The 27883-nt window shown below is 48.6% G+C and overlaps 1 protein-coding gene across 1 annotated transcript in view; it reads left to right on the top strand.

Annotated features, from left to right (window-relative positions):
• The window catches only part of Hk1 (hexokinase 1), a 63783-nt gene that overhangs the window by 25914 nt on the left and 9986 nt on the right, over window positions 1-27883 (top strand). The window contains exons 3-13 of the mRNA XM_027388256.2: window positions 5832-5980; window positions 9193-9312; window positions 13527-13622; window positions 14365-14464; window positions 14558-14741; window positions 17909-18064; window positions 20024-20257; window positions 23694-23998; window positions 25438-25586; window positions 25891-26010; window positions 27407-27502. Of these exons, the coding sequence (XP_027244057.1) occupies window positions 5832-5980; window positions 9193-9312; window positions 13527-13622; window positions 14365-14464; window positions 14558-14741; window positions 17909-18064; window positions 20024-20257; window positions 23694-23998; window positions 25438-25586; window positions 25891-26010; window positions 27407-27502 (1709 nt within the window). The remainder of the gene's footprint in view (window positions 1-5831; window positions 5981-9192; window positions 9313-13526; window positions 13623-14364; window positions 14465-14557; window positions 14742-17908; window positions 18065-20023; window positions 20258-23693; window positions 23999-25437; window positions 25587-25890; window positions 26011-27406; window positions 27503-27883) is intronic.

Genomic DNA, 27883 nt, shown 5'->3' on the forward strand with positions numbered 1-27883 from the left:
GAACTCACAGAGGTACCTGCCTCTGCCTCCCGAGTGCTGGGATTAAAGGTGTGCACCACCAACGCCTGGCACGCTTGAGTATTTTTACTGGACTGTATCTCTCATGAAGTTGCTCCGAACTGACTGTGTCTCATTCCTGAGGTTCTCCCCGGCCCCATTAGTGCGAAGGATATTAGTCCAGGAGCTGTGGGAGGCTGCGTATTCTCAGAGGTTTGTTTCTCTCTCATGGATCACGGCATGCTCTTTATAAGGGAGAGGCCACAAAACGACTCCTGGAAACGAACAGATGTGCCATTGTCTTGTCTTCTTCCATGCAAAGCAGAATGACTTATAGTGTATTTGGTTATATCCCCCCCTTTTTTTTTTTAAATGAGATAGTCTTATACAGACCAGGCTGGCCTTGAACTAGCAGCCTCTCCAGAGGTATAATTACAGGTTTGTTGCACCACACGCACAATGGTAATAGATACATTTGCCTGCCTGTATGTCTGTGTGAAGGTGTCAGATCTTGCTTGGAGTTACAGACAGTTGTAAGCTGCCATGTGGGTGCTGGGAATTGAACCTGGGTCCTCTGGAAGAGCAGTCAGTGCTCTTAACTGATGAACCATCTCTCCAGCCTGGTGATAGATATTTTTGTGCTAGTCTTAGCTAGCCTGGAACTCAGTGTAGATCTGCCTGCCTCTGCCTCCCCAGGGCTAGATTGAAATCGAATACCACCACATGCTATTATTTCCTTTGTTTTTGAGACAGAGTCTAATTAGCCCTGGCTTCCTTGTATCTGAGGATGACTTGAAGTTCCAGTGGCATGTGGGTCCCAGCTTTCAGGGCTGGTTCAGGTGGGGCTTAGGATGAAGATTGTCACTGGGGCTGGCTTGCCTGTAGCTCACTCACAGAGCAGAGCACTTCATGAAGGTAGTTTCTGTTTGTCTTGTATTCCAACACAGGCTGGTGCACAGAGACACCTGGCCCTGTGTTTGCTTTCCATTATTTCCTGGTAATAATGGCCATCATTAGAAGGGAAGAGATGCCAGACCCTTCAGAGCGATGCTTAATGAGCCTTCTCTTGAAGAGTGGTTCCCTTCCCCCAGTACGATGGGGGATACTGGGAGAGGTTAGAGTAGGAGGCCCCTGGAGTGGGTAGGCAAATAGGAGACTAAAGATACAAAGAGAAAGTTGGAGGGAAGCCCGCTGCTGGTGCAAGAAGCCGAACTTGGAGTAAGAGGAGGTAAAAAGAAGCAAAACCCAAACTAATGGAGAAGTCCCCAGCACTTTAGTGCAACCTTGGGGAATTTACTTCAGTCTCAGCCTCCATTGCCTCTTCTGTAAAACGGGTATGAGGGAGTTTGGTGACTCAGACCTATCATCCCAGCATTTGAGAAGGCTGAGGCAGGAGAATTGCCTTGAGTTCCTCTGTTTAAAGAAATAACTAATAGGACTGAACAAAAATAATAAACATGAAATGGAGGGCATGATTCTCCCTGCCCTGGCTACAGTAAAAGGCAGGATTAAGCAGAAGGGCTTTGGAACCTGTAGGGTACTGTAAGAAACATCGTGAGTTCTGTCAGTGTCCTTGTACTCTGTATGTACTTCATGGGGACGGCCTTTCTAAGTGGCATTCTCCGAGATAGGACACTGTGTAAGCACAACCCCTGGAGGAAGGGTGAAGAGGGTTTTAGAGTTCACTGGTATTGCTGATGTTGTGGAAGGAGACAGAGAGAAGGTGAAACACACCCAACCTTCTCTCTCCTCAACCCGCTCCCAGTAGCCTGAAATGGGCCTACTGAGCACTCAGAAAGCAGAGGCAGGGAGATCAGAAGTTCAATGTCATCTTCAGCTGCTTGTTCCAGATAGCGCTGTGCTGTGTGTGACGTTGTGGGGGAGGGGAGGAAGCATGATGGATGGATGGATGGATGGATGGATGGGTAGATAGATAGATAGATAGATAGATAGATAGATAGATAGATAGACAGACAGACATAGGTCTGTAGGCAGATAGATTGGTAGGGTATTAAGGTAGGTAGGTAGGTTGGTAGATGGGTAGATAGATAGATCAGTAAGTAGGTAGGTAGATAGATGGGTAGATAAATAGGTCTGTAGTAGGTAAGTAGGTAGGTAAGTAGGTAGATGATAGGTAGGTAGGTAGGTAGACAAATGACAGGTAGGTGGGTAGATAGGAAGATCAAATAGATAGCTAGGTAGATAGGCAGGCAGGCTGGTGAATGCTTATAATCGCAGCTACTTAAGTGGCTTAGCTAGGAGGATACTGAGTTTGAGCTAAGGAAATGCCAGGCATCCAACAGAGCTTACCAAATGCCTTGTGGCACTTACCTAAAGCTATTTCCCTTTGTCCCTGGCCTGGCAGAACAGAAGAGCAAACAGACCTTGTGACTGACCTAGGCGGTTCCTGCTGAGCCAGCTCATATACTTAGATTGTCTGCTGTCTGTAAACTCCACTGCACAGGGCAGCAGGTGACGTAGCCCTGTCTCCAGCTTGCTTATCATTTACCCAGTTGAGGAAGATAAGACCTGTAGACATAGTTTAAAAAAAAAAATGAGCATTGAGTGAGAAGGGAGGGTCCCCCTGGCCACTGGTAGGACTAGTTTGCTTGGAGCTTTCTTATCCATAAATTGTGGCATGGAGTTAATATTTCCCCAGGATTTCCTGGACTGTGAATGTGGTTTTCAGAAGGTGTGGCAACCTTTTTTTCTCAGCCACTACACAGCACACCTCGGAGTCAGGGATACACCCCAGGTAGGGAGGATCATGCTTCAAGAGAGGCCCCTTGGCTCTCAGCAGCCATCAGGCAGGTGTCTCTTTAATTCACCATCTAGTTTACTGTTGTCCAGATACTGTCGTTCAGATCATTTTGAATTCTGTCCTGGCGTGTCACAGTTGTCCTTTCCTTAAACTCTCACCTGAACTCCCTGGAACCTTGCTGGCTTGAGCCTGTTTCAAAGGCTGAGTGGAGATGGGGTGGGTGAGCTGGACCGACTTCTCAGCCACCGTTACCTGGAACTTTAGTGATGGGAAACCCACTGTCTTTTATTCATCTAAACATGAGACCCAGTTGGCAACTGAAAATTTTCCCAATTATAAAAGTTTGTAATGAATCTCAAATATAAACACATATCCACTGTGTAAAAGAGAATACTATATTTTGGCGGGAAAGAAACACTAACTTTAAAAATAAGAATAAGCCCGGGTATGGTGGTGCACAACTTTAATCCCCGCACTCAGGAGGCAGGGATGGGTAGATCTCTGAGTTTAAGGTCAGATTGGTCTACATAGAGTGTTCCGGGTCAGCCAGGGTTACACAGTAAGACCCTGTTTCAAAACAAAACAAAGTAAAACCCAAAACAAATAAAACATACAAAGAGACAGAGACACTTTCACGGTCAGTTGATTTTTGGCAGAGGTGCCAAGGCTATTCAGTGAGGGAAAAGAGTGTCTTCAGCCTGCAGGGCCAGGACACTGAACGTCCACAAAGAACCAAGTTGTCCCCTTGCTTCATACCCTACACAAAACATTAACTCCAAGAAGATCAAAGACTTAAGTAAGAGCTGGCACCATGAAGGTCGTAAAGGAAAAAATGGATGTGAACCTTTGTGACCTTGCATTTAGCAGTTTGGATTCTTATACACAGCGCAAAACTAAACAGCAAAACCAGAAATAAATGGCACTTCACGAAAATGTAAAACTTTGGTCAATGCTTTTGCCCAGCCCCACAAAAGTGAGAAGAAAAATTTTAAGGGTTTGCACTTCCTTTATTGTTGCTATATTTAAGTTTATTTTATTACTATTGTGAAGTGTATATAGTGGCACCCACATACCATGGTGCATGTGTAAAGCTCAGAGGACAGTTTATGGGGAATCTTTATGGGGTGGGGTGGTCCAGGAATTGAACTCAGATCTTCAGGTTTGCACAGAAAGTGCTTTACCCGTCTCACTGCCTGGCCGGTGACCAGTCTTTTTACCCCCATATATCTAACGGAAAGACCCCCTCCAGTTTTGATCGGAGTGAAGGGTCTGGGTAGACATAACTCCCAGATGTAGGCAGATGGAGATGGGCAGTCAGTAGGTGAACAGTGCTGTAACATCAGAATTCACCAGAGAGAGTGACTGCGGAAAATGACGTCACGCACGTTACTGAAGATGTGGACAAGCTAGAGATTTATTTGATTTATCACGAACAAGAAAGTGACGCAGCCACTTGGTCAGACCGTGGCATTTCTACAGGCCAACCGTGCTTCATCAGGCAGTCTGATTCCCGAGTACACCCGAGAGAAACGAGGACACTTGTCCACACACGAACCTGTGTGCCAGTGTGCCTAGCGGTGTTAACCCCTAGCCCAAAGCGAAAGCAGCCCATGCCACCCAGCTAATGTTAGGGACAAGTAAAACGTGGTAGTGGGATAGTATTAACTGCAAAAAGATTGAAGTGTTGCTAAACAAGAAAATGTAGAAGCTCATTAGAAACATTTTGCTGAGTGAAAAAAGCCAGTTGCAAGGAAGCATTTATGTGAAATGCCCAGCACAGAGCCGTTAAATTCCATTGGTTTATTTTGTTGATTATGATGTGGTGGATCAACCCCAGGGCAAGTATTTTACCACTGAGCTATATCCCCAGCCTTCTGATTTTTAAAATATAATAAAAAAATTTAGATTACATTATTACACACACGCGCGCGCCCAGACAAGTGTTTACCATGTAGCCCAGGTTATCCTTGAACTTGAGATCCTTCTGTCTTAGCCTAAGTGCTGGGATCACAAGCATGCACCACCATGCTTGGCTTGAGCTTACACTTGAATGAATGGATTGTGTGCTGTGTGACTCAAATTGCAAATTGTGTGTGTGTGTGAGGGGGGGGGGTCCTTTTCAGGCTAAGTGAGGCGCTGCCAGTCTGATATTGATAGCCATGGATATGAGGGCTGCTGGGATCTAGGGAGACAAGAGTGGCTGTCACTCCTAGCTTGTACACACAGGCTGCAACATGGGTGACATTACACTAAGTGAAAGCCACCAGTCACAAAAAGACAGTTTATGCCTGATTTATGCCTGTAAGAAGTGTCTAGAGCAGGCCACTTTCAGATAGTGAAGTGGAGGTTACTAGGGCTGGGAGGGGTGGGGAATTACTACTTCATGGCTTCCAAGTCACGTTGGGTGACATTAAAGTTTCGCTAATAGTGGTGATGGCTACTTAACATTGCAAATGTCCTTAGTGACACTGATCTGTGCACTCAGAAAATGGTTCCAGTGTTAAGTTTCACATTATGTATGTCTTAACCACAACAATGGGAAAACAACCCAAGGAGTAACTGGAGCTTTGGGCAAGCAGTGATTGGCATCTGAGCCAACATGGAAGGAACCCCGGGCGTGGGCTGGACCTCAGCACAGGATTTTCCTGTGCTGAAATACTGTGCAGGCTGGGTGTGACAACACATACCCCTAATCCCTGCAGTTGGGAGGCAGGGGCAGCAGGACTGGGAGACTGGGGTCATCTTCAGCTATATAGCAGTGTTGAGGCCAACCTGGGCTACATGAGACCCCATCTCATCAAAATAAGAAGCCAGTGTTGCGTGGTCCTTATGGGCAGCAGTGCTGTCTTTAAATAGGCTAAGTAACTAGAGGAGGGTGGGCCATTCCATCTCTTCCTCTGCAGTGTGAGACTAGAGTTGCTCCAGCAGGGCCAGGCAAGGCAAACTCAGAGTTCTGCTGAAGGTGCTGTGCGGTGGGTGGGACACACAGACAGGGCCAGATCCAAAGGGTGGATGCCGTCCATGGCCGCCTTCTCACACTCTCTCACATGACCCCTCTTTTCTCCCTCGTCAGAAAAGGGGGATTTCATCGCCCTGGATCTTGGCGGCTCTTCCTTCCGAATCCTGAGGGTGCAGGTGAATCATGAGAAGAATCAGAATGTCCACATGGAGTCTGAGGCCTACGAAACCCCGGAGAACATCGTGCACGGCAGTGGAAGCCAGGTAGGTCCTTGTTCTCCTCATTCTGCTCCATCAAACCAGCATCCCTTGGAGCACCTCATTGGAGGTGCTGTGTGTGTGTGTGTGTGTGTGTGTGTGTGTGTGGGTGATGGTGGATGTGACTGCCCAAATGACTGTACCCCTAATACCATCAGAAAACAGACAGGAGGATGGCCTGAGCTTGCTGGTCACCAGCTCAGCTCCAGATTAAGTGAGAAACTGTCTCTCAAGGTAACAAGACAGAGATAGAGCAGAACCCTTGATATTTCCCTCTGGCCTCATATATGAGCACTGGGACACACATGTTGATATATACCTTATGCACATACCATGCACACACCAGCCCCCCCCACATTACTTAAATTAGTTTTGATAATTTTGAATAGTACTTAAAGTTGTTGCTTGTTTTCTTCTGCCATTGTTTGCCCTGCTAGTCAGTTGAGGGGTTAAGTCTCTCTCTCTCTCTCTCTCTCTCTCTCTCTCTGTGTGTCTCTCTGTGTGTGTGTGTGTATGTGTATAGCATGTGTATGTACAAGTTGTGTGGGTTCTCATACACATGTGTGTGAGCACACAAGTATAGAGGTCAAAGATTGCTATCAGGTAACCTTTCTCCAACACACTCTACAGTATCTGTTTGAGACATGGTCTCTCATTAAACCCAAGTTCACTGGCTGGCTGGCGAGCTGCACCTGTCTTCGACTCCAGCACCAGGGCTGCAGTATGCTGCCTCACCTGGCTGTTTATATGTGTTCTGGGGACCTGATGCTTGCGTGGGAGGCACTTCACCAACTGAGCCCTCTCCCCACCCCTTAAAATTTTTTTCTTTTGTTCGCTCGCGCATGCGTGTACACGCCCGAGTGGGCGCATCTGTGTGTAGGTGCCCAAGTGCCACAGTGGGACTATGTGGAGGTCAGAGGACACCTTGGAAGAATTGGTTCTTTCCTTCCATCATACAGGTCCCGAGTGTTGAACTCAGGCTACCATTTTTGACGGGAAGCACCTGCCTGCTGAGCCATCTCATTGGCTCTAAAATGTTTATTTGTTTGTTTAGCTGGCTCAGGCTGGCCTGGAACTTGCTATCTAGTCCAGACTGGCCTCACACTCATTATCCTGCCTCTGCCTCCTGAGTGTGAGATTATAAACACAAGTCACTACAGCTTCTGTGTGTATTTTTAAAATAATGAGCATGTTGTCAGGAAGGTGATGAGGATTCTTTCTTTTCTTTCTTTCTTTCTTTCTTTCTTTCTTTCTTTCTTTCTTTCTTTCTTTCTTTCTTTCTTTCTTTCTTTCTGTAGTACTGGGTATTGAATCCAGGATCTTGGGATGCTAGACAAGTGCTCCACCACTGACTACATCCCAAGCTCATTTCTTTTGTTTCAAAAGACAGGGCCTCTCTAAGATGCCTAGCCTGGCCTGGCCTGGAGCTTACTGTAGCTCAGGCTGGCCTGAAACTCTGGCTCTTCCCCCCTCTCATAGGATCATAGGTGTGCACCTAGTACACCCAGTATAGCGTGACCTTCTCAGCTGCTATGGGGAGGTGCACTTTGCTTGGTTCCAGGTGCTGGCTTCGGGTTCCTGGTGTGGTCCTGTTGCCGCAGTGAGCAGGTCCTCCACCCTGCCCTCCTGTGCGACCATTCTTCCTTCGTTCATCTTACTTGAAGCAGGAGTGCCTGGAGCCCCGGGTGCAGATGGCATAGACCTTAAAGATTGACTTAGTAATGGGTTTGCATTAGTCTGAAGTAGGTCACAGAAAGCTTAGCCTGGTTTCTCCAGAACGGATGGTCACGTGTCCTTCAGTCAGAGATGCTGCTGCAGCGTAGCCTGAGTAATAGTGACTCAGACCAAGGCTCCCAAGTCAGAATGGACTGGGTGCTCCCTAACTCCAGTAGTGAGTCAGGTCCCCTCTAAAGCTGGGTCAAGGTGACTAAGGTTTGGCTCTTTGACACTGTCCTCTTCTGGACTCTAAGGAGCTGTGTGACTGTGTTCTCAAAGGCTCACTACCATCAGCAGTGTACATGCAGAAGCCAGGGAGCCAGGCTTCTGGACTCTTTTCTTAGTGGATTCCTGTGGTGTGTGTATACACCTAATGAGTCAGAGCCAGCAAGCTTGCATGGCAATGCCAGATACACGCTGTGGGATATTCATAGCATGGTGTGTTCATGCAGTAGTACAGTGATGAACAGTCCTTAAAGAGAAACAAAGACAGCAGAGAACATGCCCTGCTCCATTTCCATTTATACACGAGAGTGTTAGAAATCCGGGTGGCAGGAGTCCCCCCAGAGCCATGAAGGGAGCATCTGTTTTTGGTTTTTTTTTTTGGGGGGGGGTTGGTTTTTTGAGACAGGGTTTCTCTGTGTAGCTTTGGAGCCTATCCTGGCACTCACTCTGGAGACCAGGCTGGCCTCGAACTCACAGAGACCCGCCTGCCTCTGCCTCCCAAGTGCTGGTATTTAAAGCGTGCACCACCAAGGCACGGCACATCTGGGTTTTTATTGTTATTATTCGAGACAGGATTTCATTCCATTGCCTAGTTTGGCCTTGAACTCTTGCCTCAGACTCCTGGGTACCAGAATTGTAGACATGAGCTACCATGTCTAGCTAGTCATGCGGGTTTGGGTATTGTTATATTTCTTTGGGGGTTAGTTCCTGGGGATCAGACAAGGGTGTTGTGGCTAGACACGTGCTGTACACTGAGCCATACCCCCCAGCCCTACTTGTTCTTCTCGATGTGGGTGTCGGCGATGGAACAGGTGTAGCTTGTGAGAGCCCTGTGACCTCCACACTTAGGATATGTACATTTTAGGGGTGCTCACCTTCAGTAGGTAAAGCAAAAGCACAAGGCTTTGATGGTTCTTCAGCCATGGAGCTGCCTGAGGATTTGCAGGATCAGTGTGGGGAGTGGCCAGGTCACTCCTCCTGGACAGCTGATGGAAACCCATGGCCAGTGTGTCATGGGAGACTCTGCTGATTTTCTGTGTTTCTAATCAGTGCCTAGATGACCAGTGTCAGTGACCTCTGAGAGGACAGTTCCTTTGGAGGGCTGGAGGTGTTCTGTGTGAGCTGTGTTTGCTGGTGCATGCATGTGGGCTTGTGTGTGTGCACACGCGCACACACGTGCGCGCACATACACCCACCCACACCCACACACACCCCGTGATCTAAAACAGAGTCCTCTCTCTGCCCCCAAACTGATGTCCCTCTTCTGTGCCTTCTAGCTTTTCGATCATGTTGCTGAGTGCCTGGGGGACTTCATGGAGAAAAGAAAGATCAAGGACAAGAAATTACCTGTGGGATTCACGTTTTCTTTCCCCTGCCGACAAACCAAAATAGACGAGGTAAGGATGATGGGGGGGGGTTAACTGGGTTCAGAAGGTGGCAATGGTTTCCCTTTGCTTATGGGTGACTCCCATGCCTCTTTATTTTGGAATCATTTGTCAAAATTAATGGGAGGTTGTGCTGCCATATTTCTTCTTCCCCTTCCTTTCATCCACCACCCCCACTCCCCACCCCCACCCCCAGACCTCTTCTGAGGGGTCCAATGTATCCCAGGCTGCTCTCTGGATAGTAGCCTAAGATGACTTTGGACTCATGGTTCTCCTTCCTCAGCACCACCATGCCTGGTTTATATGGAGCCAGGGGTTGAACCCCGAACCTAGTGCATGCTGGGCAAGCGCTCTACTCACTCAGCCATATCTCCAGCCTGTTCTGTTGATCAGTCACTTTCGTTGCTGGTGTGCTTATAGCCACCAATTATAGAACTTGTAGCCACCAGGTAGAGGGAGCCATTGACGAAGCTAAGGTTAGACAAGGCTTAATAACTATGGAGAGAAGCGGAAGCCACATAGCAACCGCGAGTCTGGGCAGGTGCTGCGCCTCAGGAATCAGGATGTCTTCTGCCTGAAGAGAAACCTTTGGTTTCCTTGTTGAGCTCCCAGGTGACTGACTTGTCACGGCATCTGTCTTAAATATGTGTCCTTTGTCCATTCATGCGTCTGTTTGGCAAGGATGCACTCAGCTCTACCCTGTGGTAAAACTGTTCCTCAGAGAGCTACAAAGATATGGAAAAAAGTAGGCGGAGCTTGTTCCTTTTCTATGTGAAGGGACAGAACACCCCCCCCCCCCCGTGTGTGTGTGTGTGTGTGTGTGTGTGTGTCTGTGAATAAACAAATGCCAGGAATTCCAACAGTTAACTATGAGGGCGTAGCAGGCCCCAGGCCGTGTTTTCATGTGCATTTCACAGCTAACACATTATCTGTTACCTCTATGAGTTAGGTGTTTCTGATCCCCATCCCACCCGCCATGGATCGAGAGACTGAGGCTTGCCTGCAGCCCAGTAGACAGAAGAGAACATGGTATCACACTACTCTACTTTACTGCAGCATTTGGGCACTGGGTGTCCTGCACACTTGCCGGTGGTACCTGGACCCACCTTTGTTGATGGGGTCCATGTTGTTGCTTTTCTTCACACTGGAGGCTGTGTGTTTGTTTGGCTTGCAGAATCAGCCTGTAGGGTTCGGAGAGCCTGGTAGATTGAGCCCCTTGTTTTAGGATGGAGAACAGAGGCCTCCATGGGATGTTCCAGATTGTTCATGATAGAACCAGGAGCACTGGCCCAGGTCTCGCCTTGTATTTTGTGCCCCCTCCCTTGAGCACTTCTGAGATGTTCCTGCCCCTGGTTTTCTCCATCTGGAACATGGGTAGTCCCATCTGGACTTCCTAGATATCTGGTAGTTCAGTACCTCCAAGCTGTTCAGATCAGCTGGGCCTCCAGAGTACCTCTCCCTGCCCATTCTCAGAGCTTGCAGTTGTGTGATAGTGTGGGAGAAAGGTCCCAAGTCCCCAGAAGATGCCTAAAGTGTAGATCATGCTGAACCATGTAAGTGTATGTTCTTGCCTATACATTCACATGCCTGCGAAAGTTTAGTTTGTACATTAGGCATATGAAGGGATTAATAACTATAACTAATGATGAGACAATTCTAACCGTTCACTATATAGGATGGGTGATGTAAAGATACATTCTCAAAATACCAAAATTGCTGGGTGGGTGGGGACACGACTTAGTTCAATGATTGTCTAGCGTGCATGAAGCCCTGGGTTTGATCCCCAGCACTACATAAACCGGGTGTGATGGTGCATGCCTGTAATTCCAGCACGGCCATAACCCAGTACTCAGGAGGTGGAGGCAGGAGGATCAGAGGCCCAAGGTCATCCTCAGCTATATAGCAAGTTCAAAGCCAAAGTGGGACACCCTGTCTCTCAAAAAGTCAATCACTTGTTGATACGTGGCAGTTGGTCTAATAACCAAGATGGCCTCTAAGTGACCAACATGATGACTAAGTGTTAAATAGGCACTAGGCCAGGCCCTGAGAGCGAGAATGGCTAGCGGATATGACCTGGCCTCCACAAAGCAGTCTTTGAAGTGGGGAGGAAGGTGTGGCAAGAGAGACATCCTCTTGGTGACAGAAGCCTGCAGATGTGGGGGTGGGGCATTGTGGGCAGAGGCGGAGCCAAAAGTGTGGCTTACCTACCAACCCTGACCCCCATGGGGGAAGGGTTCAAGGCTGGGACCTCCATTGCCCAAATTTAGACCAACTCCATTATTCTGTTATATTTTGGTTGTGAGCCTAGCCTTTAACAGCTGAGCCATCCTGCCAGCCCTTATTATTCTCCATATACGAAATGCTCCTTGGAGAAATAAGATAGCACTCCACCAAGAAGTGGGTGGGAACTTGGGGAAAGGTCTGGGTTTCTGGTCACCCAAGTCCATGTTCTTCCCACAAGACCATATTTGATTGTTTCATTGGAAGCTGAAGGAAAGAAAACATGGACCAGGGTTATTTCCAATACCGGGCTTAGTCATAGTTGCTCCAGAGGGAAGGATCACAAACTCAACGAGGGTTTGCCCACTCCCTCCAGGGCAGCCCATAGTCTGCACAGCTCTCACAGTGAGGTCAGGCCCCTCTTCTTTGTGTTAGCCCTGGGAGGCTGGCAGGGCCTGGCAATAGTCATCCCAAACCTGCGGTGTCTGTGTGTCTAGAGACTGAGAAAAGGGCTGGCAAACAGAACTGTTTTATATTCTCTCTCTCTCTCTCTCTCTCTCTCTCTCTCTCCTCTCTCTCTCTCTCTCTGTGTGTGTGTGTGTGTGTTCTGTCTGCACACCAGAAGAGGGCACCAGATCTCGTTACAGATGGTTGTGAGCCACCATGTGGTTGCTGGGAATTGAACTCAGGCTCTCTGGAAGAGCAGCCAGTGCTCTTAACCTCTGAGCCATCTCTCTAGTCGTGTGTGTGTCCCGTGTCCCCCCCCCCTCCCGTTTTTAAAGGCCATGTTTAAAAACCATTGCAATAGTACAAAGTATATTGCAAAGCTAAGTCCCAACTCACGCACACTCCTGGGACTTGACCTTGTCAGTGTCTCCCCAGCTTGATGGTGTTCCACGAACTTGCAAACCGGGATGAGCACTATACTGTATAATGGTGGATTCGATGGCTCACATACAGATGGGAGTGCAAGTTCCAAACAGCCACAGGTCCCATTAGCCAACACCATTCCTTCAGTGCCTCAGCCCTGGCAAGAATTCTCTTAGCATGTCTTTTTTTCTCTTTCTTATTTGGTCATGGATTGAAAACTAAGATCTTGCTGGAAAGTTGAGGTGATCAATCAGGTCTCACTGAATTTCCTGATTTTCCCTTCCACTTGTTTGTTTGTTTGTTTGTTTGTTTGTTTGTGGGGGAGCATGCACACATGCCTCATACTTTGTAAAGGTCAGGGGGCAATTTAGGGGATTGGCTCCCTCAGCTTATCAGGGTTAGTGGCAAGCGCCTTTACCCACTGAGCCATCTTGCTGAACCCTTCCTTCTCAATTTATATTTACTCTGTGTGTGTGTGTGTGTGTGTGTGTGTGTGTGTGTGTGTGTGCGCGCGCGCGTGCGCATGCACGAGCACTCCCATGTTCCCACAAAGGTCAGAAGAGGGTGTCAGATCTTCTGGAACTGGATTACAGGTGCTTTCGGGTCATCAAACATGGGTGCTGGGAAATGAGCTCAGGTCCTCTACACAGACAGCACCATGTACTCTTAGCTGCAGAGGCTTTTGAATGGGGCCTGGCTGCAGAGTTGGCATCTACCTGGGTGTGCCAGGTATTAGGAGCACTGCTGTTACTGACTTGTCACTTGCTTGATTCCAATACAAGTTGGAGATTGCGACTCTGTTTTTTTTTTTTTCTCCTCTCCTTTAAGTTCCTCCAGAGGGGTCTTAACCAGAGGACTGAGGTTCAATTCCCAGCACCCACAGGGTGGCTCACAGCTAACTTCAGTTTCAGGGGATCTGACACCCTCACACAGACATACATCCAGGCAAAACACCAATGCACACAAAATAAAAGAATAAATAAATCATTTTTTAAACAGTTCTCCCAGAGAAACCCATTAAGTGGATAGACAGGCGGTGGATCAATCTCACTCTGGCTCCAGTGTGACTTGATAGAGGCCATTTGACACTGTGCCAAGGCTCTTTGCCCTCATTCCACTTTCCCACTCTCTCACAGGCTATCCTGATCACATGGACAAAGCGGTTCAAAGCCAGCGGTGTGGAAGGGACAGATGTGGTCAAGCTGCTGAATAAAGCCATTAAGAAGCGAGGGGTAATTTCTCTTGGGTTGTGCAGAGTCCGGTATGGGGCGAGGGGACCTCCGTCTTAAAATGGTTTACCCCTCATGTTGCCAGGAGGGGAGGGGCAGAGAAGTGCTGTGGCCTGAACACCTTGACAGGGGACAAGTGAGAATCCCAGCCCAGGGGAGTAGGTCAGATGGGAACTCTCAGCAATGCCCCCAAAGGCGGCCTGCAGCAGAGACCTGCGGGGATTAGAGCATGGAGGATCCACCTTCCCCGTGCCCATGTGGATCTTAGGCAGCTCTCCTTTGGAGGCTTGCAGAGGAATGTAGCTCCACGAGGAAAATACATTCCCCAAACAGTCCTGAGCCAGACTGCCAGGAGTTGGTGGTGCACGCCTTTAATCCCAGCACTCGGGAGGCAGAGGCAGGCGGATCTCTGTGAGTTCGAGGCCAGCCTGGTTTACAAGAGCTAGTCCCAGGACAACCTCCAAAGCAATACAGAGAAACCCTGTCTCGAAAAACCAGGAAAAAAAAAAAAAAAAAAAAAAAAAGAGTCCTGAGGCAGATAATCAAGGGGACCTTGAAGTTTCCATAACGCAATCACTGCTTTGTAATCCAGTTAATTGACTCCAGGCTGCCGTGAAGCCAGCGCCACCCACTACCCTGGTGACATGTGAGACTTGGAGCATGCCTGCCAAGCTTACCTCTGAGACTGGGATTTCCGCACCCATGTGGGAGCTGATGGTGACATTCTCTCATTATTGGTCCCCAGGACTACGACGCCAACATTGTAGCTGTAGTGAATGACACAGTCGGGACCATGATGACCTGCGGCTATGATGACCAACAGTGTGAAGTTGGCCTGATCATTGGTAGGGCGCCCCCTGAGTTCCATCCTTTGTTCAACCCATGGGATGCCCTCCCCTTCCACGTGTGGTCACAGCTTCCGACGTCGTCCCTCCCAGGTACTGGCACCAATGCTTGCTACATGGAGGAGCTGCGTCACATTGACCTGGTGGAAGGCGATGAAGGGAGGATGTGCATTAACACGGAATGGGGAGCCTTTGGGGACGACGGGTCCCTGGAAGATATCCGGACTGAGTTCGACAGAGAGTTAGACCGGGGGTCCCTCAACCCTGGGAAGCAGTTGTGAGTAGACAACTTTCTCTTCTAGCTACATATATGACGTATGAAGCTCTCTTAGCAAGAGACTGGGGGCGGGGGGTTGGGTAGATGGGAAAGCCATAAAGCCAGGTAGTCACAAATGCTGTCAACCATTGGATTTTCTTCTCTTGTCTCACTGGGTATGGAGCCTGGGACCTCTGGCATGCTAGGCAAATACTCTACCACTGAGCCACATCTCCAGTCTTCAAACTGTTTGTTCTTTATTTCGAAAGAAAGTCTTACTAAGTGGCCTAGGTTGGTCTTGAACTTACAATCCTCCAGGCTCAGCCTCCTGAGTAGCTGAGGTCACAGGCTTGCACTGTCAACCTGCCCTCTACTTCAGATTTGCATGATTGGAGTTCACGGAAGAGGAGTTCATACCTTTAAAGGCAAGGTGGCTTAGTGGATAAATGTGGTTAGTGTGTAAGCCTTGAACTTGAGTTGGAGCCCTGGAGCCCGCGTAAAGGTAGAAGGAGAGAACCACAGCCTGGAAGTTGCTCTCTGATCTCCTTGTCTGTACCCATGAACACACAAATGTGAGTGTACACACACACACAATATATATATATGGCTGGAGAGATGGCTCTGTGGTTACCACTGGCTGCTCTTCCAGAGGACCCAAGTTCAATTCCCAGTACCCACATAGCAGCTCCTAACCATCTACAACTCCAGTTCCTGGAGATCTGACACCTTTTTCTGACCTCCCCAGGTACCAAGCACACACGTGGTACACAGATATTCAAGCAGGCAAAACACCCATACATGTGAAGTCGTAGAATAATTAAAAATATTAAATAGCATCCTTTCTGTTTAATCACCTTGTGACTGGGACTAGGGGTGTAGTTCAGTCGGGAGAGTGCTTGCCAGGCATGGCCGAGGCCCTGGGCTCCACCCCTAGCATGCCATAAACTGGGTGCAGGGGCCACATGTCTATAATCCCATCATCAGGAGGTCGTAGAAGAGGGTCAGACGTTCAAGGTCATCCTGTGCTATATAGGGTATGTTCAAGGACCGCCTAGGCTGTGTGAGACCCCATCACAAATGAACATATAAATAGCCTAGCAAGTGCCAGACACAGGCAAGGTCATAAGCACTCAGTCGCCAGAATTCATGGTCATGACCTCTATGAACACATGTCTTCTGTAGAGGAAACGGAGTCCTAGACAGATACAGTGGCAACAGAATTGATATGAGCCTGGCAGTCAGGCTTTGCTTGCCTTCTTCCAGCTCGGATTCCAGCTAGGCTCCGCAGGGCCCTTCCCACAGGAACTCCGGGCAGTAGCTGAACAGCCAGGCCACAGAGGGCACTTTCCTGCCAGGGAGCACCCATTCTCTGGAGCTGGGTGGGCCTGCCTGGGCCTGTCAGGAACAGGGAACAATGAAGACTGTGTTTGGAAGGAGGCTATGTGCTGTGCTGACAGGCTGTAGCTGGGCGCTCGAGGGCCCGGCAGCATCTTTGGCTGTTGGATGGCTCTGACTGGAACAGATTGTTTTGCTGTGTCACTGCCAGCTCTGGGGGTGCCAGCTAGCCAGTCAGCCACCCTCAAAAGGAGGCCTCTGATCTGCTTGGCTTAGGGGTTCCTTCCGGTCCCTGACCAGTCATACTTGGTTCTGAATCTGACTCAAATATGGAGCCCTCAGGCTTGGCATGTGTTAGTTTCCATCCACAGGCTCCCCTATGGTGCTTGGACCAGAGAGGCTGCTTCAGATACTGAATCACACCTCACAGCACATTCATTGTGGGATTGGTTTATTCCTGAATTTGGTCAGAGCAGTGGATGAACTGATTGGCCTTCACTACCTAAAACTCACCCCTGGATATTAGAGTGAGGCCAGTGGGGAAGGAGTATGCATTCCCCAACAGCAAAGCCTGATCCTTAGTGGACAAAGGATAACACGAGGGGCTAGAGATAATAGCAATGCTGGCACAGCGTTTGCCTAACGTGTACACAGCCCTGGGTCGGAACCCCAGTACTGTATACACCAGACCTCATAGTACACACCCAAAATCCCATACCTCCATGAAGTGCAGACCGGAGAATCGGGAATTCAAGGTCATCCTTTGCTACAGACCAGCCTGGCTTTATGAGAATTTGTCTCAAAAAAAAAAAACCCAAAAAACAAAAACAAAACAAACGAACAAACAAAAGCAAACCAGCTCCAAGTCTCAGCATCTGTACCCATAACGTGAAGATTTAGTGCTCCAGGGCTGAAGGGACTGAGTTCCAAACCCAGATCTGCTATTGCTGTTCTTCCATGAACTTTGAGCTTTCAGCTTTTCCATGGTAGAATGACCCTCAGACTCCCTGTTGTTGGAAGCTTCCAGGCAATGTGAACTGAGGTCTTTAGAGCAGGTCCCTGACACCGGTCATCTCTATCTTCCTCATCAGTGTCATCTTTCTCACCAATGTCGTCTTCATCGTCATCAAGCACCAAGACTGCACTCAACAGATGCACAGGGGTAGGGAGATGGTTCAGCAGTTATGACTGTAGACTGCTCTCACAGAGGACCCAAGTTCAAGTCCCAAGATCCATGCCAGACAGGCCAAAACTACCCTTTGTGGGCACATATACTCCGGCACACAGACATCATACACACAATACATAATTTTTGTTTTGTTTTTCGAGACTGGGTTTCTCTGGTACCTTTGGTGGTGCCTGTCCTGGAACTCAGTCTGTAGACCAGGCTGGCCTCGAACTCACAGAGATCCACCTGCCTTTGCCTCCCAGAGTGCTAGGATTAAAGGTGTGCACCATCCCCCACCCCGCCACCGCTCCAGCTATTAATAATTTTTTAAAAAAATTATCTTATCCAAAAAACCAAATGTGCAAATAGCCTCTTTCCCCATGGAGAACAGCTTTCCCCATCTTCCAAAAAAAGGTGTTTTTTTCCTCTTCTGAGCTGGGCACTTCCTGGCTATGTCCATCCTGGAAGGTGCTCTGGTAGAGCTGGGAATGACAGCTCCGTGAAAGGTACCTCACACAGTCAGTTGTTCACACAAGTGACCTTGCCTGCCACGGAGACTGGTAGATGAGAGATGCAGTGGGCCCCCTCTGCTTTTCTGCTGTACCCTCCTTGAGTGCTGCTGACCCCAGCGTTGGAGCAGAGGGAGCTTAAAGATGCCACCTTTGGAATCTCTTCCCTCCTGCAGGTTCGAGAAGATGGTGAGCGGGATGTACATGGGGGAGCTGGTCCGGCTGATCCTGGTGAAGATGGCCAAGGAAGGCCTCTTGTTTGAGGGGCGCATCACTCCAGAGCTGCTCACGAGGGGCAAGTTCAACACTAGTGACGTGTCAGCCATTGAAAAGTAGGTACCATCCGGGGGCTTGGGAGGAAGGCAGAGGCCTGCTTAACTCTTGAGACCAAGTGCAGGGGGCAGCTTCTCTCCAAGGACCAGGTTGTCTGGATCCATCTCACCTCACCCTTACACAACCTCTCCAGCTGGTTTCCCTACACCATCTTTCTGGTGCTGTCTTTAAGAAACATCCCAGGGGGCTAGAGAGATGGCTGAGCAGGTTCAGTCCCCAGCACCCACATGGCAGCTCCCAATCATCTATCTGTCTCCGGGAGACCAACTTCTGGCCTCTGCAGGCACCAGGCATGCATATGGTGCACCAAAACAACCACAGACATAAAAACAAATGTATCTTAAAAAGAAAAAGAGAAATAACTTAGAACAGTGTTCTATGGATGATTTTCTTGTCTAGTTTCAAAAAACAGTGCCCTCCTCACCCTCACACACCACACACACACACACACACACACACACACACACACACACACACACACACACGGTACACACACCACTCACTCCCTCACTCCATGTCCACTCCCACCCCCTCCTCTCTGAGTAAGATTTAGGTCAAGGAAACTGATGATTTCAGTGTTGAGCAAGAGACTGACCAAACCTAGGCCTGGATTCTTGGAATTCCCTCTTGGTATAGCATACCTTTCCCAAACTGTGCTGTAGGGAACCTAGAAGCAATGACTGGATGATTCTGGGGGAAATACTAGTTTATAGTATTCATTAATTAGAATACTAAAGAAACCTGATCACTGTGATTAACCCAACATTCCCCAAAACTTACTTGGAGCCCAAACCGCCTCCCTACTTCTACATGTTCTCAGACAATGCCTGTGGACAGCCATGTTTCCTAAAATTCAAATTTGAGAAACACCGGTTAATAGGTAGATATAAAAGGAGGAAGTTCAGGCAGCATCCTGCCCTCTGCCTTCTGGCATCCCATAATGTTCAAGAGTCCACTGTCTTGTCTGCTAGGCACAGGCCTGAAGTCTGAGAGGCTCACAGTGCGGTGCAGTCCAGGAATATCACGTCTAAAGTATGCCTGTGCTGTGTGCAGCGTCTGGGCCCACCGGGTTCAGGAGGCTTCATGGAGCCACGGAAGACCATTGGCAAAGACACGAAGCAGCTTGCTGCTCCAGGCCATCTAACCCCACATGAGCTACCTGCACTGTGCCCTCACTGGTCCTGGAAATTTATATCATGCCTGTGGAGCTTTGCTTTGGCTCTGACAGTTTAAGCATAGCTGTCTCTATGGCTGCCAGGAGGGCGAGAGCTTTCCTGAACTTGTTCTGCCTAAGCCATGTCTTGTTGTTTGTCATGGGGTCATTCTCCTTCTGCCCAGTCCTGAGATTCCATGTGTGTGCTGTAACTTAATTTCAGAGTCACTGGTGATGTCTCCGCAGAAGTGCCTGCCTTAGTCACCTTGGCCCACTTCTCCCATTGGGTCTTTGGTTACTGAGAACCATAACTGCAATGAGAAAGAGGTGTGGGATGGGGGGGGGAGAGAAAGGAGGGGAGAGAGAGACAATTTTTAAGACTAACTATGTACAATAACAACAAATCTATACAGTACCACTGAATGAAATGAAACCATGCATTCCGGAAATTAGAATTTTACAGAAAATACCAGGACATGTGTGTGAGCAGCTCAGGTCCTCCATGGGGGAAGGTTCCCCTTCACTGTGAGCATTAACTCCCCGGCAGAAACAGCTCTTTCTCTCTACTTGCTCACAGTCCATGTGTGCGGTCTCCCCTCTCCAAGGCCCGGCATGACATGCCTGGCCTGGTAGTATTTCCACCAGTCTGATATCTCTAATGCAGGAGCACCCACCCCAGGCAGTGCTATTCCCATGCCAGGCTGCATGGTTCTCCCTTCCCCAGCTTTGCCTCCCAACTCAGGTGCTTGCTCTCCACAGCCTGGCATGGTCCCGAACTCATGAAGTTTGGCCTCTCACCTCACAGGAATAAGGAAGGCATTCAACATGCCAAGGAAATCTTAACCCGCCTGGGAGTGGAGCCATCTGACGATGACTGTGTTTCGGTCCAGCATGTATGCACCATTGTCTCCTTTCGCTCAGCCAACCTAGTGGCTGCCACACTCGGGGCCATCTTGAACCGCCTTCGTGACAACAAGGGCACAGCCAGGCTTCGGACCACAGTTGGTGTAGATGGTTCTCTCTACAAGACCCACCCACAGTGAGTCCACCATGTGTTGTATTTGTTGGCCAAGGCCCTTCTCCAGAGGGCAGACATGTGCACCCAGGGTCTGGTTTGGGAAGATGAGACAGTGCCTGGTTCTGGATAGCAAGGCTGAGCGTTGCTCTTTGGGACACCTCACCCTCAGTGAATCATCCCATGTTGCTTCTGCAGTCCACTTTGGTTTCTTATTTCCCAAGGTGAGGTAGAGGTTTCTCCAGAAATGTGGTGGAATGTGAGGTGTAGTGTGTCTGCAGCCCGGCTGCCTTTACTCAGAGGGACTTCATCCCCATTAGAACTGGACCTTGGGCCAGACTGTGTTTTAGTCCCAGCACTCGGGAGGGAGGCAGAGGCAGGTGGATCTCTGTTTGATGCTAGTCTGGACTACAAAGCAAGTTCCAGGATGGCCAAGCTACATGGAGAAACCCTGTCTCCAAAACAAAACAAAACAATTGGAATTTGGCAGTAGGAGTGGTGGCAATATATTTGTTTTGTTGTTATTGTTGATGATGATATTATTATTATTGATTTTTTTTTTTTTTGAGACAGGGTAGCCTAGGCTGTTACACTTGCTATGTAGCAGAGGCTGGCTTTGAACTCCTGATCCTCTGGCCTCTGCCCCCAGAATGCTATTATAAGTATGCGTTGCCATGGCTGGTGGCATACATGTTCTTGTTTTAGAAGCCTCTCAGACACTGCGGCTTTTAAACATGCACATGCCTGCTCTTGGCATCTGAGAACCCAAGATAGAATAGTCGTAAGAAATCTCTACAGACTGGGTGAGCCTTCCTATTGAGCTGCCTTCCTGCCTGCTTGACCGTGCTGGCCCATCTGAGAGTCAAGAGTCTCCTTGGCCATTGGAAACGTGCCGGAGACTTTTTAAATGGCTGAAAGTAAATTCTAAGTCTTTGTTGGGTTTTAGCAACCTCTGCCTATAGCGTGGTTTTTGTGTGAGTGTAGGACCTAAGCTCATGTGTGCATTTGCATTGCCCGCTTGCAGATTCTCAGTCTCAGGGATGCTTGCACAAATGCTGCTTTAGGTTGAAGTAGTTCTGGGGTGCCGAGGCGCAAGGGTATTAGGCCAATCAGGTGATGCTCTCTTCCAAGTTCACAATTTTGTTATTTTTCATGTTTGAAAAATATTTAAAAAGAAAACCATACCATTCTTTTTGTTTGTTTGTTTTTTGAGTTTCTCTGTGTAGCTTTGTAGACCAGCTGGCCTCGAAATCACAGAGATCCACCTGCCTCTGCCTCCCAAGTCCTGGGATTAAAGGTGTGTGCCACCACTGCCCAGATTTGTTTTTGTTTTTTGAAACAGGGTTTCTTTGTGTAGCTTTGGCTGTCCTGGAACTCACTCTGTAGACCAGGCTGTCCTCGCACTCACAGAGATCCACCTATCTCTGCCTCCCAAATCTTGGGATTAAAAGCATGCGCTTCCACCACCCAGCAGCCATTCCATTCTTTATCCTCTTCTTTTTGTGCTCCTTGAGAAGAGGAATCTCATTATGTTGGGCCAAGCTGTCCCTAAATGTAGGCTTCAGGCAGTCCTTTTGTCTCTGTTGAGTAGCTGGGGCCACAGGTCTGCCCTACTGTGTGCATCTTTTTCTGTGGAATTCTTGGCTAACTTTTTGACAAGAAAGCCTAAGGACTTATAATGTCACATTAAAACTTTGTTAGGACTAAGCATGGTGGCCCATTCCTTTAATCCCAGCACTCTGGAGGCAGAGGCAGGCAGATAGATCCCTGTAAGTTTGAGGCCAGCCTGGTATAAACAGTAAGACCCTGTCTAAAAACCAAACGAAGCAAATGTCTGTAGGCAGTTAAAGACACACAGCACAAGCTCTATCTATTACCATAGCTAGTCTCTAGTATACAGTCTGGTGGAATTGGGGGCTTCCATACTGTGGTAGAGTTGGAGGGTTTCTGTGTTGTACATCAGCCATGTTCAAAGCTCCTGTTTGCTCCTTTATATTTTAAAGAGTAACTTTGACCTCAGGTGATGACTCAGACAACAAACTATGTTATACAAGTTTAACACCCCATTCACTTCCCCCAAACCCATGCCAGGTGCAACAGTGTGCTCTGTGCCCATGTAATCCCTGGGGAGGGGAGGAGCCAGGAGGATCCCTGGTGCCTGCTGTCCAGCCAGTCTAACCAGTTGGCGAGCCCTCATTCATGAGAGACGTCTTTAAAAATAAGGTAGAGGCTGGGCGGTGGTGGCCTACGCCTTTAATCCCGGCACCCCAGCACCCTGGAGGCAAATTGAGTTCGAGGCCAGCCTGGTCTACAGAGCAAGTTCCAGGACTGCCAGAGCTGTACACAGAGAAACCCTGTCTCAAAAAACCAAATAAATGAACAAACAAAATGTGGAGAGCAATTAAGGAAGACACCTGATGTTAGTCCCCGTCCCCACACATGTGTTCACACACACGGACGCATGCATACCTACATACATGTGCCTGTCTAGGAGCACATGCATGTAAGCAAAGGATAACTTGCAACAGGTGCTTCTCATGTCAGAGTTACTAGAAACTTGAGACATTTAAAAAGTTTCAAAGCAAATAGAAGTCGTTTCTTTTCCCTCCAAGACAGAGTTTCTCTGTGTAGCTCTGGAGCCTGTCTTGGCACTCACTCTGTAGACCATGCTGATCTCGAACTCACAGAGATCCTACCTGCCTCTGCCTCCCAAGTACTGGGAGTCATCCTTAGTCCATTCCCTGGAGCCGCTGCCCCCTGATTCCTTTGGCAGTCAACCTTCCATACAGCAGGACCACAAGTTCTCCTCTCACGTGGGCCTAAGCTTTTCTTCTGGGGAGGAGGGGAAGAGCCAAGTGAAAATAAATATAAACAAAACAAGAGGGGTTATTGAGCCCTGCCTCAGGGCTAGTTCCTTATGTCAGCTCCTCACTGAACCCATTTATTTCTCAGCACTCTGCCTTCAGGCATTGGTCTCCATTGAGTTCAAGGTCAATACTGGCTCAAGGTCACTTGCCACTGCAGCAGTGGGTGCTGGCTTCTCCTTGCTCTCAGATGGAAGCATTTGCCTTTGGCCTCTGTGAAGGAAAGAAGCTTCCTGAGGCGCCCCCCCCAGCCCCCGCTACCCACCTTTTGATAATTTTAAGCAAAGTTTTTTGGTATAGCCCAGGCTGTCCTGGACTTGACTATGTAGCCCAGGCTGGTCTAGAGCTAGTGTTAGTCCTTCTGCTTCACACAAGATGGTTATGGACCCTTGAATTTTTTGTAGGTAATACTCATAATAGGTCTTCCCTTTTGTTGTTATTGTAGCTATAAGCTGTTTTGGATAATCTCCCTTTTGTGTGTTTGTGTTATGCATGTCTATAGTGGGTGCATAAGGAAAGAGCAGCAGTAGAGAATGAAATGCGGACTGGAGAGTTACCAGACATCCCCAACAAGTAGCTTCCACCTTCTCCCTCAGGTATTCCCGGCGTTTCCACAAGACCCTGAGGCGCCTGGTGCCTGACTCCGATGTGCGTTTCCTCCTCTCAGAGAGTGGCAGTGGCAAGGGGGCTGCCTTGGTAACCGCAGTGGCCTACCGCCTGGCCGAGCAGCACCGGCAGATAGAGGAAACCCTGGCCAACTTCCGCCTCTCCAAGCAGACCCTGATGGAGGTGAAGCAAAGGATGCGGACTGAGATGGAAATGGGACTGAAGAAGGAGACACACAACAATGCTACCGTCAAGATGCTGCCTTCCTATGTCCGAGGCATCCCAGATGGGTCTGGTGAGGGCTTGTTGGGGCTTCCACACCTCTGTCCCAGGAACGAGGGGGCTGGGTACTGGGCATTTTGGACTCTCCCAAGGATGCTTTTGCACTGGCTATGCCTAATTTGACAAGGACTGGATTCTTCTTTTTTTGTTTGTTTTTGTTTTTTTTTTTTTTTAAATTTTATTTATTTTGTATACAATGTTCTGCCTGCATGTCTGCTGCAGGCAGGAAGAGGGCACCAGATCTCATTATAGATGGTTGTGAGCCACCATGTGGTTGCTGGGAATTGAACTCAGGACCTCTGGAAGAGCAGTCAGTGCTCTTAACCTTGAGCCATCTCTCCAGCCCCCCTCCGCTTTGTGTGTGTGTGTATTGTATGTTGGAGCTTACAGCAATTCAGTTCTTCTGGTGGGACCTCCCAGGCTAGTGCTCTTTGTAAAACCACTTTAGATTGGAAAATGGGAATCCAGGCATAGTAGTGCACACCTATAATCTCAGCACTCACAAGGCTCTGGAATTTGAGGCCAGCCTGAGCTACATGAGACAGACCAACAGAAGAATTCACAGTCTTCAAATCCTTTTAAGTAGTAGCAGGGTGTGTGTGAGGCAGACGGGCCTGGGGCTTTGCACCCCTGGCAAGTTGGAGAAGATTCCTGTCCCTCACTGAGGCTAGTTCTATGGCAATACTGAAGAGATTTTTGAGTAGATCTCAGAATAATGACTGGGGTAGAAAACTCATCTTACAGATAGGTTATTTATTGCTTTACTATAAGCCACTCTCAATTTTAGTGGCATGAATCAACTACCATTCACTAGTGGCCTCTGGCAATTCTGCTCATCCAGGCCAGGCTCTGCTGGTCTCTGCTGGGGGTCAGTGCAGAGGCTAAGCTCAGCCTTTTCTGGATACCCAGAGTCAGAGTGGCTGGCCATGACTTTCCCACCAGTGGGTCACTGCGCTCTACCACTGGGTAGAAGCAGGGTTTGGAAGCAAGGCTAGGACTGGCTCAGCTTTTCATAAGCCACACTCCTTGGGCCCCAGAACCCCAAAAGAAGAGAAATAGGTTCATCCAGTTTTTAGTGGCAAGAACCATAACCCACATTGCAAAGAGGGGAGGAGGGCTGTGGCCATTTTTAGATTACATACATTGTTACAAATTATGCATTTTTTAAAATATGAGGGTTATTAAAGTCAAGATATTGTTGTTGGGCTTTTAAGTAACCCTGGTGAGGTTTGGTTATTGTGGCTAATAGTCCTGGGGCCACCCTTCTGATGCCAGCCCAGTTTGAGAATCAAAGTCTATCTCTCCTTTGAGCCCTTGCTGTATATCTCAGGAAGCATTCATCACAGCCCCTGAAATGCAGGATGGGGGCAATTGGGGGGGGTTGGGGGGGGTACTAGCCACCAAGATGTACTTAGCCATTTGTGGCTTCCTCTATGTTTTCCCTTGTGACAGAGAATGGTGACTTCTTGGCCTTGGATCTTGGAGGAACCAATTTCCGTGTCCTGCTGGTAAAGATCCGCAGTGGGAAGAAGAGAACAGTGGAAATGCATAACAAGATCTACTCCATCCCTATAGAGATCATGCAGGGCACCGGGGAAGAGGTAAGGCAGACCTGTGCGTGCACACCACACACCTGACCTGACCGGTGGCATCAGCGGTGGTCACGAGATAACCGGTATCTGCCTTGTGACAGTGTAGCTGTGTCCCTGGGGGCTTAAAGCATGAGGTTTTTTGTGCTGTGCCTTACCCGTGATATTCCAATGGTTGGAGTTCCTAGAGAAAGTGTGTGTGTGTGTGTGTGTGTGTGTGTGTGTGTGTGTGTGTGTGTGTGTGTGTGTGTGTGTTTGCATGTTGAAAGTGAGAAACCAAAGAGAGCCTGGGTAACCCATTTCTTATCTCTTAAAGCTGTTTGACCACATTGTCTCCTGCATCTCCGACTTCCTGGACTACATGGGGATCAAAGGCCCCCGGATGCCTCTGGGCTTCACCTTCTCATTTCCCTGCAATCAGACGAGCCTGGATTGTGTGAGTCTCCTTCCTGTGGACAGCAGACTTCTGACAGTGCTGACTTCTTGTGGCTAGGGTTTTCTCGGACCTCAGTGCTATCCTTAGATGTCTGGGACAGTCTTACATGTCTCATGGGTCACCCCCAGAACACCCTAAGACTACTCTTCTATCACTGTTGAAAGGAGCCATCTTGCCAGGAGGTGGCAGCACAGGCCTTTTATCCCCCAGCACTTGAGAAGCAGAGGCAGGTGTGGAGCTCTGTGAGTTTGAGGTCAGCCTGGTCTATAGAGCCAGTTCCAGGACAGCCAGAGTTGTTACACAGAGAAACCCTGCCTTGAAAAACCAAAAGAGAAGAAGGAGCCATGTCTTCTGAGAACCTTTGGGCCCTTTTGTTTTCTCGTGCCCTTGGTTGTCTCCTTCATTAGAGAACTTTGCACGCTTAAGTAGCTCACTAACTTTTCCCTTCTTGCCTTCCTCCCCAACCCCACTTCTTTTTTTTTATCCAACTCCTTTATCTCAAGCCGGCTTCCAACTTGGCTACATAGCCACTTAGCCACTCCTAGGTGCCGGTGTCGCAGGCATGTATCACCACACCTGGTTTATGTGTGCTGGGATGGAACCCAGAGCTTTGCACATGCTAGGCAAGTGCTCTGCCTGCTAGCTCATCCTCCGTCCTCTTGGCTGGTTGTATGGCAAGGAACTCGATACCAACAGGCCCTGGTACAGTGTTGTGCTAGAACAGACCTTTGTATAAATGCTTGCTCAAGCTATGGGGTGAAAGGGGTCCCAGATGAGGCTTGAGTACCCACTGGGAACTAAGGGGTACGGGTGAAGATTATTGTTAGGTCTCAAACCCAAGACAAGTCTCACTCAGTATATCTATGGCTCCTCCCAGAACTTCTCACCCCACCCCCTATCCTAAAAATTCCCTCCCAGGGTCTGGTTTTCCCTTCCCCCAGGCTGATCCCTTACAACTCAGCCATTTTGGCTACATCAGGCTCCTCTTTTGGTTGGTGCCTCCTCTCTTGCTCTCCCTCCCCCTTTCTTGTCTAATGGTCCTGCTTTTATCCTGTTTAGTCTGCCGGCCATGTTCAGCTTGGACTCTACCCTCTGCTTTCTCCCTTATATCTACAATAAAAATCAACTCCATATTTTCGGAGTAGTCATGTCCTCCTCCTGAAATTTCATATTTTTCATTCAGTACAGTTTCTGTCTTTAAGGATCTCCTGTGCCAGTGCCAGAATCAGAACCCTGTGCCATCACTCAGCCACTGTGCAGGAAGGGCCAGGGGTGGGTGGGCATATTGGGGGCAGATGGAGAAGATGGATAGAGAATCCCTGAGGGAGGGCATCAGATGCTCCTGACTGTAGAAGGGTTACTCACCCAAGCTCTTCTGATGCCTTGCTTGTTGTAGGGAATCTTGATCACCTGGACAAAGGGTTTCAAGGCCACTGACTGTGTGGGTCATGACGTAGTCACTTTACTGAAGGATGCGATAAAAAGGAGAGAGGTAACTTAATATTTTTAAAATAATTTTTTTCTTACTTTGGGGAGGGTTTTCAAAAATTAAGCTTCCTTTTTTGGGGGGAAGAACTGGAATGCCACAGACACATGTAATTTGGGAGTGGTAGAAGTATCCCCCAAGTCACTGCCAGCATTAAATTGACACTTGTCAGTTTTGTTAAGGGATAATATGGGAGCTGGTAGGATGACTCCACAGCCTGCCACCAAGCCTGATGATCTGAGTTTGGTTCCCAGAACATGATAGGGGGAGAGAATCAACTCCTGTGGTTTATCTTTTGACCTACACACATGTGCTGTGGCACGCACACACACACACACAATAAAGAAATGTGGGGCTGGAGAGATGGCTCAGAGGTTAAGAGCACTG

The sequence above is a fragment of the Cricetulus griseus genome (genome assembly GCF_003668045.3).
Source record: "Cricetulus griseus strain 17A/GY chromosome 1 unlocalized genomic scaffold, alternate assembly CriGri-PICRH-1.0 chr1_0, whole genome shotgun sequence".
Classification (NCBI taxonomy): Eukaryota; Metazoa; Chordata; class Mammalia; order Rodentia; family Cricetidae; genus Cricetulus; species Cricetulus griseus.